General features: G+C 43.9%; 1 protein-coding gene across 1 annotated transcript; it reads left to right on the top strand.

Moving 5' to 3' along the window:
• The first annotated feature begins 9,711 nt into the window (after positions 1-9,711).
• On the top strand, positions 9,712-15,962 carry LOC136480114 (uncharacterized). Its single transcript, XM_066477763.1, has 7 exons — positions 9,712-9,732; positions 13,549-13,810; positions 14,287-14,331; positions 14,446-14,640; positions 14,755-14,807; positions 15,186-15,367; positions 15,512-15,962. The coding sequence occupies exons 1-7, from the start codon at positions 9,712-9,714 to the stop codon at positions 15,960-15,962; spliced, it is 1,209 nt and encodes a 402-aa protein (XP_066333860.1).
• Positions 15,963-17,002: the final 1,040 nt, after the last annotated feature.

Here is a 17,002-nt window from a genome sequence, read left to right as displayed (position 1 = left end):
TTCTTATACCTTCTGCGGTATTTAGAGGATATCACCACTTCATTGCTAGCTTTCAATATGCAGTTTCTGAGTGTTCATATGACACATTCATGGTGTTTAGGATTCCTTATTTTCTTTCACTCGGGTCTATATTCACTTCAGAGATTAATGGTGTTTATTCAAGAATCAACTGGTAAATCCTTCATGGATTAGTTCCTTCATGGATGTTCTTATTTTTGGTGAATTATATTTCTCTTCCACAAGATATATTCTCTACTGCATGAGAGATTATTATGAGATATACACAATGATAGTGTTATTCACTACAAAGTCATTCAATGACTCTATTCGTTTTAGGACATGCTCTTCTTGAGACTTTAATATTCATACAGGAATATATATTTTACCTTAGACTTCTTAATACTTGAATGAGACTTAATTTTTGTACGTTGCGATTTATATTCTTCAGGAATTATATGAATGTTCATAATCCACTTATTAACTGCATATTTCATATTCATTCATTTCATTTGCCGAAGATATAGCAGAACATTTATTTCTTCTTAGTAGGAGATTAAACCTCAATTGTTTTCTTCATGATCCGATATAATCGCTACAGGCGACTTTGCCATGGACTTTGTTTTCTGGATCTGGGTTCTCAAAAGAGAAACATTTGTAATTGTAGAGGTAGCGTTGTCGACAACTAATATTTTCTCCCAACACTCTCACAATGTGACATTATTCTATCTCTTTATCATTTTCCAAACAAGAGATAATTTATTGTTCTGCGTACCCAACACTATGATGCGCACGCTTAGTGTGTTGGATTTCATCTTCATGATGATCCTCTTAATGAGGTGCTTAACCTTCTTCATGAGGTGCTTAACCTTCTTCATGAGAATGGAGGAGTTTTATTTCATTTCAATTCAACAAGTATACACTAAATTAGAATTCACGGGCGTCCCTATAGATTTTAGCTTGATAGTATACAATATTTTGTTTACTACTAGTAAACACAACTTCTGGTTTACATTTTCAAGTTACTCCTCTTATTTTCAAAAATATTTGGCATATGCTCCGCTTCATGCTTCACAAGAGTATTAGTCAAACTATTGTTTGATTTAGTGCGTGATACTATTCTTGCTTCAAACTTTAAGGAATATTTTCTCTTAAGATCATTTTCCTTTTATGGAAATAATATTTAGCATTCAACATAGGCTTTCTCTCCCTCTAATGTCAATATTAGATCTTTAATAGCATACTTCAAAAGATATCTTCTATGACGGGCTTAAAATAATTCAAATTCATGTATCTCCAACTACAAGTGAAGGCCCATTCATATATGCTATGATAGAGATTTGTGGGAAATATTAACGCACATATTTAAATACGGGGGTTATTATTCATTAATGCAGCGAGCTAGAATACATAAAGTGCACTTAAGAATGTTCAACATTCCTACAAACTCAGGGATGTTCTCCCCCTGATTTGCACATATCATAGTTTAGAAAACTATTTTATTGTATAGCTTCTTTATTGTTTAGCCAAAATAATTGATCCAAGTACTCATACATAAAAAAATAAACCATATACTTAAAAAATATAGAATACGCATCATTCAAACTCACATGGAATTTTTTTAGACTTTCTAATTGCCATTAATGCAAAATTCTCCAAATACCTTTTCTTCATAAATCCCAAATTATCATAAGTGTGTTATCCACATATTAATTCCACAATTATTCATCCCATAAATTGAGTTAATCTTCGTTGAGCAAATTTCATATTAACTCGCTCCCCCTGATCTTAGACTGTTTGGCCCTAAACTAATCTATTGCTTATGTATACGATGCATTAAGAAAGCAAATTATTTCTTAGTTCAACTAGAACTATATAGACATAGCATGCTAGCTAGCCAATTTAATTATGAGGGAAGAGTGCAAAGGTAGCTACTAGCTACAACTATAGCTGCTATGCTAATATTCATGCAAGAGTGGAGATAGTTGCAGCCCGACGAGAGTGCACAACATAGTTATACACATTCATGTGTAATGTGGAATGTCGGTATTCAATCCAACATAATAGATAACAACAAAATGCAAAGCTACAAGCTTACTTGCAATTAGTGCAATGTAGAGAAAGTTAACTCAGCCGGAAGAGACGTGGCCAGGACTTGCACTTAAAGATAGATGTAGGAAGGCTATGCCTATTAATATATATTACCCACATATTCTTATGCATTTACCCGAAATTCCTCCCCTTTTCATGCCATAGTTACTTCAAGTAGTAATATGCTTCATGCATCATCTATGGATAAATCATTACCAATATTTTATAGAATCCAATCATACTTCTAGTATTCATTGGTTGTGGCATGAAATTCATACATTTAGTGTACAACAACATATTCAGGGTAGGACGTAAACTTCTAGTTTTTGGGCTAAATTATTAAATACTTAGTTTTAGGATTATACAATTCTTGGCTAAATTGATCCTTTAAAGACCAGTTAATATGCCAGTATAGCCCAATTGTTCATGTGCTTCTAGGAACTTCAGTTTCCCTTCTACCTCCATGGTAGTAGTGCACAAAGAACTGTAACCATCATGGTTAACTGAGGCTTCTTTGTGGATACAATTGATGCAAAACTTATTTAAATAGGGAAAAATAGGCAACTATTTATATGTGAAACATATAAATCTAATTTATTCCATGAGGAATTAACACATGTTACTTCAAGTAATAATTGCAACTGAGAATATTAAATGTTCTGTATTAGTCTTCAAGCTAATAAATTAACCATTAACCACTTAATTCAACGGGAATTAAAACTTAATGTACCACTGCTACTATACTAATACTTCTATATAGTATAAGTTTAAAGACAATACAAGTATCTAAGCATATGATTTAAGTTCTTTGTCGGGTATCGATATTAGGGATACCCAAAGCAAGGAACTTAGCGCCCACGTTTAACTTCCCTAGATGACTCAAGATGTATTGAAAGGTCTCACCTGACCTCGAGGCCGTGGGCTCCATCTCGCCCGATCCCTTAGGCACGGGGCTCCATCTCGTCCGACCCCTTGGGTGCGGGCTCCGTCTCGCCCGACCCCTTGGGTGTGGTCTCTGTCTTGCCTGACCCAAGGGTGCGGGCTCCATCTCGCTCAACCCCTCAGGCAAAGGCCCCATGCCACCAGACCCCGTGGGCACGGTTTCCGTCTCGCTTGACAGGGACCCATACCGCTGCCTACCACTCTAGGTCCAAGCGTATGGACCTGAGTCAAAACTCTAACACCACAAAAGAGGCGGGCATGCCTCGATGGAACCCATGGCCATGATGGGCCATACCTGGGAGTTCACATCAAGAATAGTGTCGGGCATGCTGGTGTTGTTCTGCCTAATCCTCGTACGGACGCTGACAGGCGCGTTAGTTTACCACACCTTCTGTCGGGACGAAGTGAAACACCATGACCGGCAGATGACGTCTGCGCATGGAATCAGTGACGAATAGGGCCATGACATGGAGCCGTCCCTATCAACATCTACAGAATCGGCAGGACCCACATGAGGGAGAAGGACCCGGCGACCCTAGAGGCCTTCTCTCTCTCTCTCTCATTTGTCTACTTTTTCCTCCTATGTAACCTGTGTTTTCCCTTTGCCTATAAAAGGAGAAGCAGGGTGCCCCACGGAGGGGGCACGTCTTCATACAATAGCACATGACTAAGCGGCAAGCGAGCTCTCAGCACCTGTTCACTCCTTCCACCCGAGACTTGGGACCCTCTCCCTCTCTTGCCTGTTTATAACCCCTACTGCAAACCAAGTGCCAGTAACACGAGCAGTAGCAAACTAGACGTGGGGACGTTCTGCTCGAACCAGTATAAACCCTTGTGTTCTCAGAGCACACCATCCGAGCCAGACATGTAATCTAGAAATTTACTAGTCAGTGACTCAAAACACCGATAGTTGGCACGCTAGGTAGGGGCCTTTTGCACGTCTCGATGTCCACACCAGGCCTTAGATGGCTAGCCATGTCATCAGCTGGGACCCAAGCACGCACGTGCACTTCTAGAACCTGGACTTCATCATCACGATGGAGGGAGAGCTGACGTAGGCTCCTGCTGCCGCCTAGCCTCTCCATTCCACTGGCCTCGACATGATCGACGAGGCATTTGAGGAGCTACAGCTGCACATGCCAGAGGCCCATGACCCCGGGGGCGACTAGCTCCTCGGCTTCAACTACGGGAGGCTTGAGCGCCAGTTCGATGCTATCCTGGGACTCCGACTGTCCCGGGAGGACCTGCGCTACCTCACCTTCTCATTCGCCAATGTCATGACACAGCTCGCCAGAGGGGAGCCACTCTCCCCAAAACACTTCACCCGGGGTGCCTCGGTGGCATTCCCGTTCGGCTTGCACAATGTAGAAGGACCGCTGGCCACCTCACGGCACAACACATCCACTCGTCCCCTACAAATGATGAGTTTGTAGGGATGATAGAATATATCATGGAATCTTTCCACGACCTTCTCGCGGGAGACTCAGAGCCATCCTCCAACTCTGACTCTAGCAGGGGGAGCTATCATCCCTCATGAGAATGCTTTATGGTAGGTACCCCTGAGGGACATGGCAAAAGCGTCCACAACGGAGGGGCTACCCTGCTAGACGGCCTCGATGATGAGGTCGAGGAAGATGTAGGGGCCTATCCTCATGTGAGGATGGAACAACTAAAGGCCCAACACCAAGAGATCGAGGAGGCACGACTCTAGCTCAAGCAAGAACATGAAGAGCTCGAGCAGGAGATCGCACGTCGAGGAGATGGCGGGCGCACGTGCGCTAGGGCCCGTGAGGTGAACTAGAGGATCGTCGAGGACGACAGGGGCCTCCCGTATTTTGCCCAGATGAAAGCTCTAGTTTGGTTTTGGTGAATTGATAAAACCCTAAGTACTAGCCTAGTTTATCAAAGTGATTATGAGATAGGTAGCACTACTCCAAGTGATCAAGCATGTGAAGATCATGACATGATGATGGTGATGGCATGGTGATGATCAAATGCTTGGACTTGGAAAAGGAGAAAGAGAAACAAAAGGCTCAAGGTAAAGGTGAAATTGATAGGAGCTTTTTGGTTTAGTGATCGAGACACTTAGAGAGTGTGATCACATTTAGGATCGATAGATGTACTATTAAGAGGGGTAAAACTCCTATCGAAATGCGGTTATCAAAGTGCTACTAGATGCTCTAACTCATTGCATATGCATTTAGAATCTAGTGGAGTGCTAACACCCTTGAAAACATTTGTGAAAATATGCTAACACACATGCACAAAGGTGATACACATTGTGTTTAGCACTTGGGAGCAAGGGTTCAAAACTTCACCGGCGGACAGTTTGACGGTGCCATCGGCATCCTGTACAAAAAAGACAGGGTTTCACAGAGTGCATCGGACGCTGGTCATGCAGTGACCGGACGGTGGGGTCCTGTGTCTGGTCAGTGGCATGCAATGAAGGCCACCATCGGTCTCTTGACCGGACGCAAGCGATCGGGCTTTGGCTGAACACTATTCAGCATCCGGTCATGCTGATGTGACGGCGCACAGAGGAGACGGTGAGTGACCGGACGCTGGGTGAGTCCAATTAGGTATGACTGGACACGTTCGGTCATGAGTGGAACCTTATTGGAAACGACCGGATGCTGGGGTCCTACGTCCGGTCACTTTGAGCAGCACGTCCGATCATAACTTAAATATACTGATGATCGGTGAGATCAAGTGATCAGTATTTGAAGCATGGGTCCATGTGGTGTGCATCATGCGACTGGACGTTGGGGTCCTACGTTCGGTTGATCTGAGCAGCGTGTTCGGTTGCCCCGAATTTTCAGTGAACAGAGAGCCAACGACTCTATTCATGGGGGCTCTCTATTTAAGCCCTATGGCTGGCTCAAGCTCACTCTCTTGGCCATTTGTATTGACATAGCAACTTTGTGAGCTTAACCAAAGCCCTCCCACTCATCTCCATCATTGATTCAACATCTTTGTGAGATTGGGAGAGAATCCAAGTGCATTGCTTGAGTGATTGCATCTAGAGGCACTTGGTATTCGTGTTTCGCTGTAGGATTCACTTGTTGCTCTTGGTGGTTGCCACCGCCTAGATGGTTTGGTGTAGCAGAGGAGGATTGGCATGAGTTGGTGATTGTTCGTGACCATCTCCAATGATTGTGAGGGGACTTGTGCCTTCCTCGACAAAGTGCCGAAAGGTAACCCTAGTGGATTGCTCATGTTATTGAGTTACCTCACTTGTGGGTATGTTCTTGCGGTGTCCAATTGTGTGGACAAGGTTCATGCAACACCTCTTAGCCATCGAACCACCAAGTGTTGGTCGACACAACGGGGACATAGTGTGTTGGCAAGCACGTGAACCTCGGGAAAAAATTGGTTGTCTCTTGCCCTTTGGTATTCTCCCGGTGATTGATTTAGTATTCATCTTGTGATTGGTTCACTCCTCTATATGGTGGTACAAACACCTTACCTACTCATTTATATACCCGCAAACTACTAGTAGTAAGCTCTTTAGTGTAGCTAGAATTAAGAGCTTGCTTTGTAGCCTAAGTTCATCTAGTGGAGCTCTTTAGTGTAGCAAGTGTGAGAGCTCTTAGTGAGTAGTGACTTAGTAAATTGTGTGTCTAGTGATCATAGTAACTAGAACTGTTGGATAGGTGGGTTGCAACTCTTGTAGAGCTAGAGCAAGTTTGCTTTTCGCTATTTGTCATACTAATCAAATTGCTCTAGTTGGTTTGTAGTTTTTTAAATAGGCTATTCACCCCCCTCTAGCCATATTAGGACCTTTCATCGGGCGAGCCAGAACATAGCAGCCATGACAGCCTTGCTCTGAGGGCTTCCTGAGCTTGCGACACCCGAAGATCGATGGGCCCATCTTGAGATTCACACGCTACTCAAGCGTGCGGTGGCGCAGCAGGCCAAGAGCATGCTGTCCCAATGACATGAGCTCAACGCCAGCCAGCGCACACCCTCAGAGCAACCCAACAAGGATGTGTCAGTCCACCAGGCACAATGCGGCGATAGGCCACACGCCGTGGCCCCGGTGCATGAGCGTCTTGACCTCCACCGTGATGCACGCAACACCCTGGATGCCCGTAGGCGTTCCTGCGGCAATGAGAGGGAGGAGGCTAGCCATGGCTACCACCCTCATCGTGGTGGACACTATTATAGAGACAAGGACAGAAGCCTGAGACCCAACCTGACAACACCTCAGGCCTTTGGCCGACACATCCTCAACGTCATCTTTCCACCGCTGTACCGATCGCTGACCAACATCTTGAAATACTCTAGGGAAACGAACCCTAAACTATGGCTCGATGATTATTAGCTTGCTTGCTAAGCCAGTGGAGTGGATAGTGACAGTTTCATTATCCACAACCTTCCATTGTTCCTGGCCAATTCGGCGCGAACGTGGTTGAAACACCTTCTGCCCAACCGAATCCAAAGTTGGGCGGACCAAAAAGAGATCTTCGTGGAAAACTTTCAGGGCACATACGCACGTCCTTGGAACCCATGGAATCTCAAGAACTATCAATAGAAGTCTAGAGAGACTCTATGTGAGTACATCCGATGCTTCTCCTGACAATGCAACAAACTGCCCAGCATCGCCGACACTGACATCATAGGAGCCTTCTTGTCCAGGATCACCTGTGAGTCCCTGGTTCACAAGCTAGGACGCAAGGGCCTACGAACCACCAAGGAGCTCCTCGACATCACCACTAGCCATGCCTCAGGCAAGAAAGTGGTCTAAGCGATCAAGGGCAAGGCGAAGCGAGATGAGGACACTGGTGAGGCCACCTCCAACCACCCCACCAAGAAGAAGAATAAGCAGCGGCGTGAGAGCTCACTCATGGCCGCTACCAACCGCAAGGGGGTCGGAAGCCCACCGAGGGAACCCCCGACCACTTTTAAGAAGCTGCTTGAAGGACCATGACCGAACCATGCCTTCCCCATCAAGCACATGTACAAGGACTGTGTCCTCATGAAGCGGTTCCTATCTGGCGACAGTAGCCGACGCTGAACAGGTTGTACAAATCTACAAAGGGTGTCAACACTATGCTTGGTAGAATCAGCTGCTGGCCCAAGTGCTCCAAACGATCCCCATCACAAGGCTATTCACGGTTTGAGGGCTCGATATGGTCGGGCCTCTCAAAAGAGCGCCCGGGGGCTATACGCACATGCTTGTCACCGTAGACAAGTTTACAAAGTGGATAGAGGCTCGCTCGATCTCCATGATCAAGTTTGAGCAAGCTGTGTTGTTCTTCCTCAACATTGTCCATCGTTTTGGAGTCCCAAACTCCATCATCATGGACAATGGCACGCAATTCACTAGAAAAAAGTTCCTCCAATTCTGCAATGATTATCACATCCGGTAGATTGGGCCACCGTGGTGCACCCCCGCATGAACAGGTAGGTCGAGCGTGCAAACGGTATGGTCCTACAAGGCCTTAAGCCTATGATCTTCAACCGGTTGAACAAGTTCAGCGGACAATGGGTCACGGAGCTCCCCATGGTGCTCTGAAGCCTAAGGACAACCCCTAGCTGGGCCACCGGCTACACACCTTTCTTCATGGTCTATGGTTCTGAGGCCATCCTCCCGAGCAACCTCGACTATGGAGCACCGAGGCTCAGGGCGTACAATAAGCAAGGAGCTGAGATGTCCCTTGAGGACACGATGGATCAGCTCGACGAGGCGCGTGACATTGCCCTCCTTCGCTTGGCTAAGTACCAGTAGGCGCTGCACTGGTACCAAAGTCATCTGGTGCGGGGTCGGGCCTTCAATGTCGGGGACCTAGTGCTCTACTTCGTCCAGAGCAACAAGAACCACCACAAGCTCTCTCCATCGTGGGAGGGACCGTACGTCGTTGCGGAGGTGCTCCGACCAGGCACCAATAAGCTCAAGACCATCGATGGTGATGTCTTCATCAACGCATGAAACATCGAATAGCTACATCGCTTTTACCCCTAATCCATGCATGTACTTACAAAAATTAAGAATAGTGTTTCTTAAATGAAAAACGCTTTCTCTTATTGGTTTTGCTATTGTCTTCTTGATCTTTAGTGACACCCGACCCCAGCAATGGCAAGGGGTTGGGCCTCACTCGGAGGCTAATAAGAGTATATCTATACGGCAGACATTCTCTATGCCCGACCCTTTCTCATGTGAAGATCAAGAAGCAAGGGTTGCGGAAGCAAACGCTGAGTAAAACTGATCGGACTGCAAGAAACCTACGCCCCAGCTGCTACGGCATTTTTGCTCACCAGCGTGATCAGAGCTTGTTCACCGTGCCCCGAGCTTTATAGCCTTAACTATGGAAAGGGTCGGACCGCATTAATGTTTTACACATAAAAAGGGAGAAAGAACAAATTTATTCAACCAAAACAAAAGAACAAGTTTGTTTAAAGGAAACAAAAGGGCTAGAACTTGTCCGTTTATTACAAATACGCCGCCTGACCTATTTGACTAAACTAACCCCTCGGGGGATGTTCTAATCTTCTATATTTATAGAAAGGTCATATGCCAGGGGGCCACCGCCTTCTTGATGTCGTCTAGCTTGGTGTCGGTGTAGACGAGCACAAAGCCTTGGCTCATCGTTGCTAGATCAATGTTCACGAGCGATCATGAATGATCGGTGAACGCCAAAGCGAAGCGCGTCCCTTGCCATATCACGGTTTGCCCAGTCGATGGGCCAAGAACTATCGCAGGTAAGTAGGGATATGGAGCTAAAAACACTCCCATGGCCCATTTAGGCCTTGGAGTTTGAGGGGTGGAAAGGGATAGGCTCACTAGCGGCCAGTACCTAGCCGCACGAGCGCCACGGGTATCCCGGCCCACGTTCGAGTCTAGGTCGGTTTACAATTCATGGTTTTTCCTCGAAGAAAGGCAGAGAGCCCTTGGGACCGGTCGAATGGACCTGAGAACTATATGGATTGGCCGCTAAGAATCTGGAGTTGGTCACTAGCTAACCCAAGCCAGGCTCCTATGAATGGGAAGCCAGGGCCCCACTCGGACTAGCCCATTAACAGCTCACTGAGCACCTCGTTTCGTCCATCGAGAAAAAACATGGCACAGCTTAGCCCCTCCATTTTATCAAAAAAATGCTTGAGGGATGGTGATCACAAAGATGAGCTGACCCCTCGACTGGACCCCTACAATGCGTGGGGGCTCGAGGGAAGTTGGACTCACAAGGAGACCAAATATGCGGTCGCAGGACGATGGCTCAGATCCGAGGGAGGGGTCAGAATCAAGAGAAATCTTTTCTGACCCTCCAAATCCTGCGATCACATGCCCCTAAGAAGTCCGATCATGACAAAAGGGAATCCCATCCTACCAGGACATGCTGTGGGCTACAAAAGAAGGCCAATGCCCTTAGAGTCCTCCCGTCCGGAAAAGCCTCCACAGGAGTATTCTACTCCTCCGTAGGCTCAGGGGCTACTGTCGGGTATCGATATTAGGGATACCCAAAGCAAGAAAGTTAGCGCCCATAATAACGGAGTATTCCCTGGATGGCTTGAGACATATTAAAAGGTATCGCTCGACCTCGAGGCTGCGGGCTCTGTCTCGCTGACCCCTTGGGTGCGGGGCTCAGTCTCGTATGACTCCTTGGGTGTGGGCTCCATCTCGCCGGACCACTTGGGTGTGGGGTTCTATCTCGCCCAACCCCTTGGGTGTAGTCTCCGTCTTGCCCAACCCCAAGGGTGTTGGCTCTAGCTCACCCGACCCCTTGGGTGCGGGCTCTGTCTCGCCTGACCCCTCAAAAAAAGGCCCCATGCCGCCCAATACCATGGGCGCGGTTTCTATCTCACTCGACGGGGACCCATACGTCCGTCAACCACTCCAGGTCAAAGCGTATGGGTCTGAGTTAAAACTTTGACACAACGGAAGAGGCGGGCATGCCTCGATGTAACTTGTGGCCATGATGGGCCATACCTCGGGGTTCACATCAAGAACATTGTCGAGCGTGTCGGTGTTGTTCTGCCTAATCCTCATACGGACGCTGACATGCACGTCAGTTCACCAAGCCTTCCTCTAGGACGGAGTGAAACACCATGACCGGCAGATGACGTCTACGCATGGCACCAGTGATGAATAGGGCCACGACGTGGAGCCATCCTTGTCGAGATCTACAGAATGGACGGGACCCGCATGAGGGAGAAGAAGGACCCAGTGACCCTAGAGGCCTTCTCTCTCTTATTTTTCTCCTTTTTCATCCTCTGTAACCTATGTTTTCCCTTCGCCTATAAAAGGGGAAGCAGGGCGCCCCACGGAGGGGGCACGTCTTCACACAACAACACATGGCTAAGCGGCAAGCGAGCCCTTAGCACCCGTTCACTCCTTCCACCAGAGACTTAGGACTCTCTCTCTCTCTCTCGCCTATTTGTAACCCCTATTGCAAACCAAGTGCTGATTACATGAGCAGCAGCGAACTAGATGTATGGATGTTCCGCATGAACCAGTATAAACCTTTGTGTTCTCCGAGCACACCATCTGAGCCAGACGCGCAGTCTAGAAATTTACTAGTCAGTGACTCGAAACACCGACATTCTTCTTCAAGAAAAACTTAAATATTCTAATTCTTATCCGCTCTTACATGTCTTAGCATGACATTTAGCAGCTTAATGCATGCTCTACTTCATAATTATGATATGTAATCATGATCCTTCTAGGAGTACAACATATGCAAGTCATATATACTAATTCATAATGTTGTCTAAAAATTTTAACCCAACTTCTATTTGAGTAATAATGGATGATAAATTTGAATACTTCTAGTACTTCAATGCTCTTGGTGTTTCTATTCCAAGAAATATTTCTTCTGGAATTAGACAAAGTCTTATTTACCATCTCGTAGTCTATGACTTTTAATCACAGAGCTTCAAGCTTATTGTATTTATTTATAGAGCAGCATTATATCCCATATGATCATATAGCTTGAAAATTCAATTTTCAATATTTCTGGCATTATGCAATCATAATGTAGGATATCTTCTAGAATTTATCATTTAGTGAGTCCCATAAGACCTTCGGAATTTAGCTTGGTCACATACTCATTCTTTGAGAGTAATATATGGACTATAATGCTTAATGTCCACTCCACTTCAGTGGTAGTAGAATATTCTACTAGGATTTAATAAATGACAATGCTATATAATTCTATCATTCAGGACAAATCCAAGATATTCCTTCATCATGAAGGTATGCATATATTATTAATACCGGAATTATCATGTGCATATGAGTTTAAAGCATGTAAACAAGTGGCAAAGTGCAAAAAGATAGCGGATGGTTATACAAAATACTCTTAGAAGCATCCTAGCATTTTTCAGGATTATGGTATATACAAATTTTCAGAATTAATACCAACCATTCATTCATCCAAAAATTCATTATGCTAGGAAAAACAAATATGAGACTCTCAAAGGTGATAAGTCTAAGGTCTGCAGGATTTATAGAGAGCTCATATACCTTATACCATATTTCTAGTGTAATCATTCAAGATTTCATTCTTATAATTACATGGTAAACAATTCATAATGATATTGCGCTAGCATTTTTTAGAACTAAATTCAAAGCCTAGAAAATTTTTAGAATTAATTCTATCATTTAATTTAGAAAAATAAAGCTAGAAAATAACAACTAAATTGCAGATTTAATGTTGTATACAAACTCTTATACATGGGTATAAGAAATATAATAAATACGCATAAACAGAGGATCTAGGTTAATTATTCAGAAAACTGTTGTAAAAACTGAATTTTTAGAGGTGTTATATTCAAAGACACCCTAATTCCGTAATTCCCAGAAATTACTGGGATACTCTACAGGAGTATGTGCCAAAAGCTTAATTTCTTCATGAAACATAAGCCTATTCATAAAACTTCAGATTTATGAGGCCTTTCTAATTTTCTTGGAATTTTTCACATGAACGAATTCGATACGGGCTATTCCGGCCCAGCCGTGTAAGCTTTCTTTTGCTCGGCCCATGACAATCCGCTTTGCCAACATGGGACGGCTACAGCCAAAACCATAATCCTTCTCCCTTTTCCCTGTCTCAGCACCACCATGAGGCGGACGTGGTTGTTCGTGGCTCCTACATACTGCATGTAGGGTGGCCGAGGGTGACCTGTTCTCAACTGACGTGGTCACGCGGAGCGGATTCCCTCCCGTGCGCATGTAGCTGGGCCGGCCCAGCTCCAAATCGATCGAAGGCAGGTTGGATAGCGCGTCGCCTGGACAACCATCGATCCCGTCGCCCCATCGAGTCTGGACTGCTGCCATCAGCGAATCGGCATCGCTCGTCGCTTCGCCTGGCCTGGAGCCCTAGACTGCCGCCATCGCCTGCAGGACTGATCACTAGTCCTTCCTCAGTTCCTCTGGTGATACTCCCCGTCCATCCCCGTCCTTCCTCAGTTCCAGGTTTCTTCCAATCGTTAGTTTTGCTAATTGGCGAGTGTTTTTTCCACAGAACTCTTGAGTCTTGAATTATGAAAAGAAATGAAGACATTCGATCCCTTTTTCAGAAAGCAGCAAAGAAGGTGGCTGCTATTGACCCACCTCTGGATGAAAATATTATGGAAGAGCAGAATCAAGAAGATAGAGTACAAGTTGAAGAAATTGCAGATCATTTGCCCTCGCCCCCGCTAGCATCACTGCCACCGCCCGCATCAAAGCCGTCGGCGTATGACATCAATCGCCTACCATATGATCCAGGTGAAAGGCTGCCCATTGAAGATTATCCTGTTAATGATCAAGATGCAATCCGTAGAGCATATATTACTAAAGGTGCTTGCAAACGTTATATACATGATTTTTCATACCGAAACATTGGAGGCGTACCTCGTCGATTCAGTATACAATGGTAGTATAATTATGAGTGGCTTAAATATAGTGTCAAGAAGGATTCTGCATTTTGCTTCATATGCTACTTGTTCAACAAGGGCAGTGGGTCAAAAACTTTTATTGTTGATGGATGGAATAATTGGAATATAGGAAACACAACACTTCTCAAACATTCTGGTTCTAGGGCACATAAAGCAGCTCAAGAGAGGTACATTGGTTTTATGAATCCCAAGGTAGCAATTGATTATAACATTGACAAGTGGAGTGAGGAGGAGCTTCGTCTTTACAAGAAAAGATTGACATATTCACTTAGATGTATCAAGTTTCTTTTGCATCAAGAATTGCATTTCGTGGACATGATGAAAGTGAAGAGTCTAGCAACAAAGGCAAATTCATTGAACTTTTAAAGTTTCTTGCAGGAAATAGTGAAGAAGTGAACAAGTATGTCTTGAACAATGCACCAGGTAATTGCACTTTGACTAGCCAAAAGATACAAAAGTAAATTATTCACTGTTGTGCCATAGAAACTAGAAAGAAAATAATTGAGGAACTTGGTGATGAGCCCTATGCAATTTTAGCTGATGAGTCTAGTGATATATCACATAAAGAACAACTAGCTCTTTGCCTGCGTTATGTTGATAAACTTGGAAGACCATGTGAGCACTTTATTGGAGTTGTTCATGTAGATGATACTACCTCTTTGTCACTTAAGAAAGCAATTGAAGTTTTACTTGTTAGTAATGGATTGAGTATGCAACAGATTAGAGGTCAAGGTTATGATAGGGCTAGCAATATGAAAGGAGATATTAAAGGGCTCAAAACTTTAATCATGCAAGAATCACCTTCCGCTTATTATATTCATTGCTTTGCACATCAACTCCAACTAGTTTTTGTTGCTATTGCCAAAGGAAATACTGACTGTAAGACTTTTTTTGATCAAGTATCTATCTTGTTGAACATTGTTGTGGTTTCTTGTAAGCGTCATGATATGATTCGAAATGCTAGGCTTGAGAATGTCAAGAAAGCACTAGAGTGTGGTGAGCTTGAATCAAGGAGTGGATTAAATCAAGAGATGGGTTTGCCTAGGCCTGGTGACACTCGGTGGGGCTCTTATTACAAAACTATATGTAGCATCATCACTATATATTCCTCAATTCATGATGTGCTCATTGAACTTGGTGCTGATAATGCATATAAGGAAGATTGGACAAAGATACATTTTGTGCTTGGAGCATTTGAAACCTTTGAGTTTATTTTCTTTGTGCACTTAATGTATGTTATTCTTGGATATACAAATGAGTTATCTGAGTGCTTGCAGAGAAGGGATCAAGATATTCTTAATGCAATCCCACTTGTTAATGTGGCAAAGAGCAGAATGCAGGAGTTGAGGTCTAATGGTTGGGATAATTTTCTTCAGAAGGTCACTTCTTTTTGTATTAAACATGGTGTTGAAGTTCCTGCTATGGATGGTGCTTATGTGCCTTATGAAAAATCAGCATGGTATGCTCGTGCCTGAAACCAAATAAATGATGACCATTTTCGAAGAGAAGTATACATTGGTGTCATTGATCAAATTAGTCAAGAGCTTGATAATCGGTTTGATGAGATCAATATGGAGCTACTCTCTTGTATGCCAACCTTCAGTCCTTCCAACTCCTTTGCTTCTTTTGATGCACAGAAGGTACGTAGATTGGCTGAATTTTATCCTAAGGACTTCTCCAACAATGATTTGTTAAAACTTGAATTACAACTTGATAATTATATTGATGACATGCGACAAGATGCTAGCTTCCAAGGTCTAGACAACATTGTTGATCTCTCAGTTAAGCTTATTGAAACAAAGAGGCATAAAGTGTATGATATGGTGTACTTGCTTCTCAAATTGATATTGCTTTTACCAGTGGCAACTATGAGTGTTGAAAGGGTATTTTCTGCATTGGTTATAGTGAAAACAAAGTCAAGGAATAAGATAGGTGATACTGTTTTGGATGATTGTCTAGTCACATTTATTGAGCGGTATATTTTCTTCCAAGTTAATGAAGATGATATAATGGAGACATTCATGTCATTGAGAAAACGGTGGATAAACAAGTAATATTGTAAGTCTCCTATTGTTATATTTTGAAGTATTTGTATTTCATTTGAACAATTTATATTAAGATTTGACGTCGTTTTACCGAATTATAATATGGTTTTACCGAATTGTAAATGGTTTACCGAATTGTATAAGATTTTTTTTGTGGCGCATACCCTATGCAAAAATCATAGGTCCGCCACTGCCTTTGTCTTCTTTCCTTCTGAGATAGAGTCTGAATATTTTACAACAGTTTTGACTCCACGTGTTGCCAAAACTCTACTCCCGTGGATAGGGATGAAAACGGTATGGATATTTTTCGACCGTATTCGAAACCGAATCTGTTTAGAGGGGTTGAGATCTGTCCGTATCCGAGTCCGGATATCCAACATCCGATACCGTATTCGTATCCGAATACTCAAATCGCATATTTATGATGTCGATATCCAATCATATCCTATCCGACATAGTTGACATTATCCGTATTCGAATCCGAATCCGGTCAGAAATATAAAAACAAATGTAATATTGGTGATATCCGTCCATATCGATCCGTTTTCATCCCTACCCATGGACGCATGCGTGTGGCAATAGAGGGGCCCACGCGGGAGAAGTGTGCGGGAAGGCCTTGCCAGCTCTGATGGCGAGCGATTCTGGCTCGCTTCTTCTACCGACTGAGAAGTGCGGAATAGCGTGCTCGGCAAATTGGAGCATGACGAGGCTGTTGGAGCATGATTTTGCTGACTTTTAGCGAGTGTGGGTGGGATAGAGAGTCTGTAGGAGATGCTCTAAATCATGTCAAAATGGATAGCGTGATTGAGGTGGACTTCAGTAAAAAAAAGACTGAGGTGGACTTCCGTTCATTTCTATAGGTTAGTTCTTATACCTCTTTTGATTTTTTTTCTTTTGTTGATCTAAAACAAAAGACCAGATATCTCCAAAAAAAATTCATTTTTTTTCTTTTGTTGATCTCAAACAAAAGACATAATATTGCCAAAAAAAATCATAATTTTTAAAGCTGTCAGAAAATAGGTACAATCCATTATCGGACGCGGTTATCC

The sequence above is a fragment of the Miscanthus floridulus genome, chromosome 9 (assembly GCF_019320115.1).
Source record: "Miscanthus floridulus cultivar M001 chromosome 9, ASM1932011v1, whole genome shotgun sequence".
Lineage (NCBI taxonomy): Eukaryota > Viridiplantae > Streptophyta > Magnoliopsida > Poales > Poaceae > Miscanthus > Miscanthus floridulus.
The sequence above is the reverse complement of the archived record's forward strand: the minus strand, read 5'-3'. Positions and strand labels throughout refer to the sequence as shown.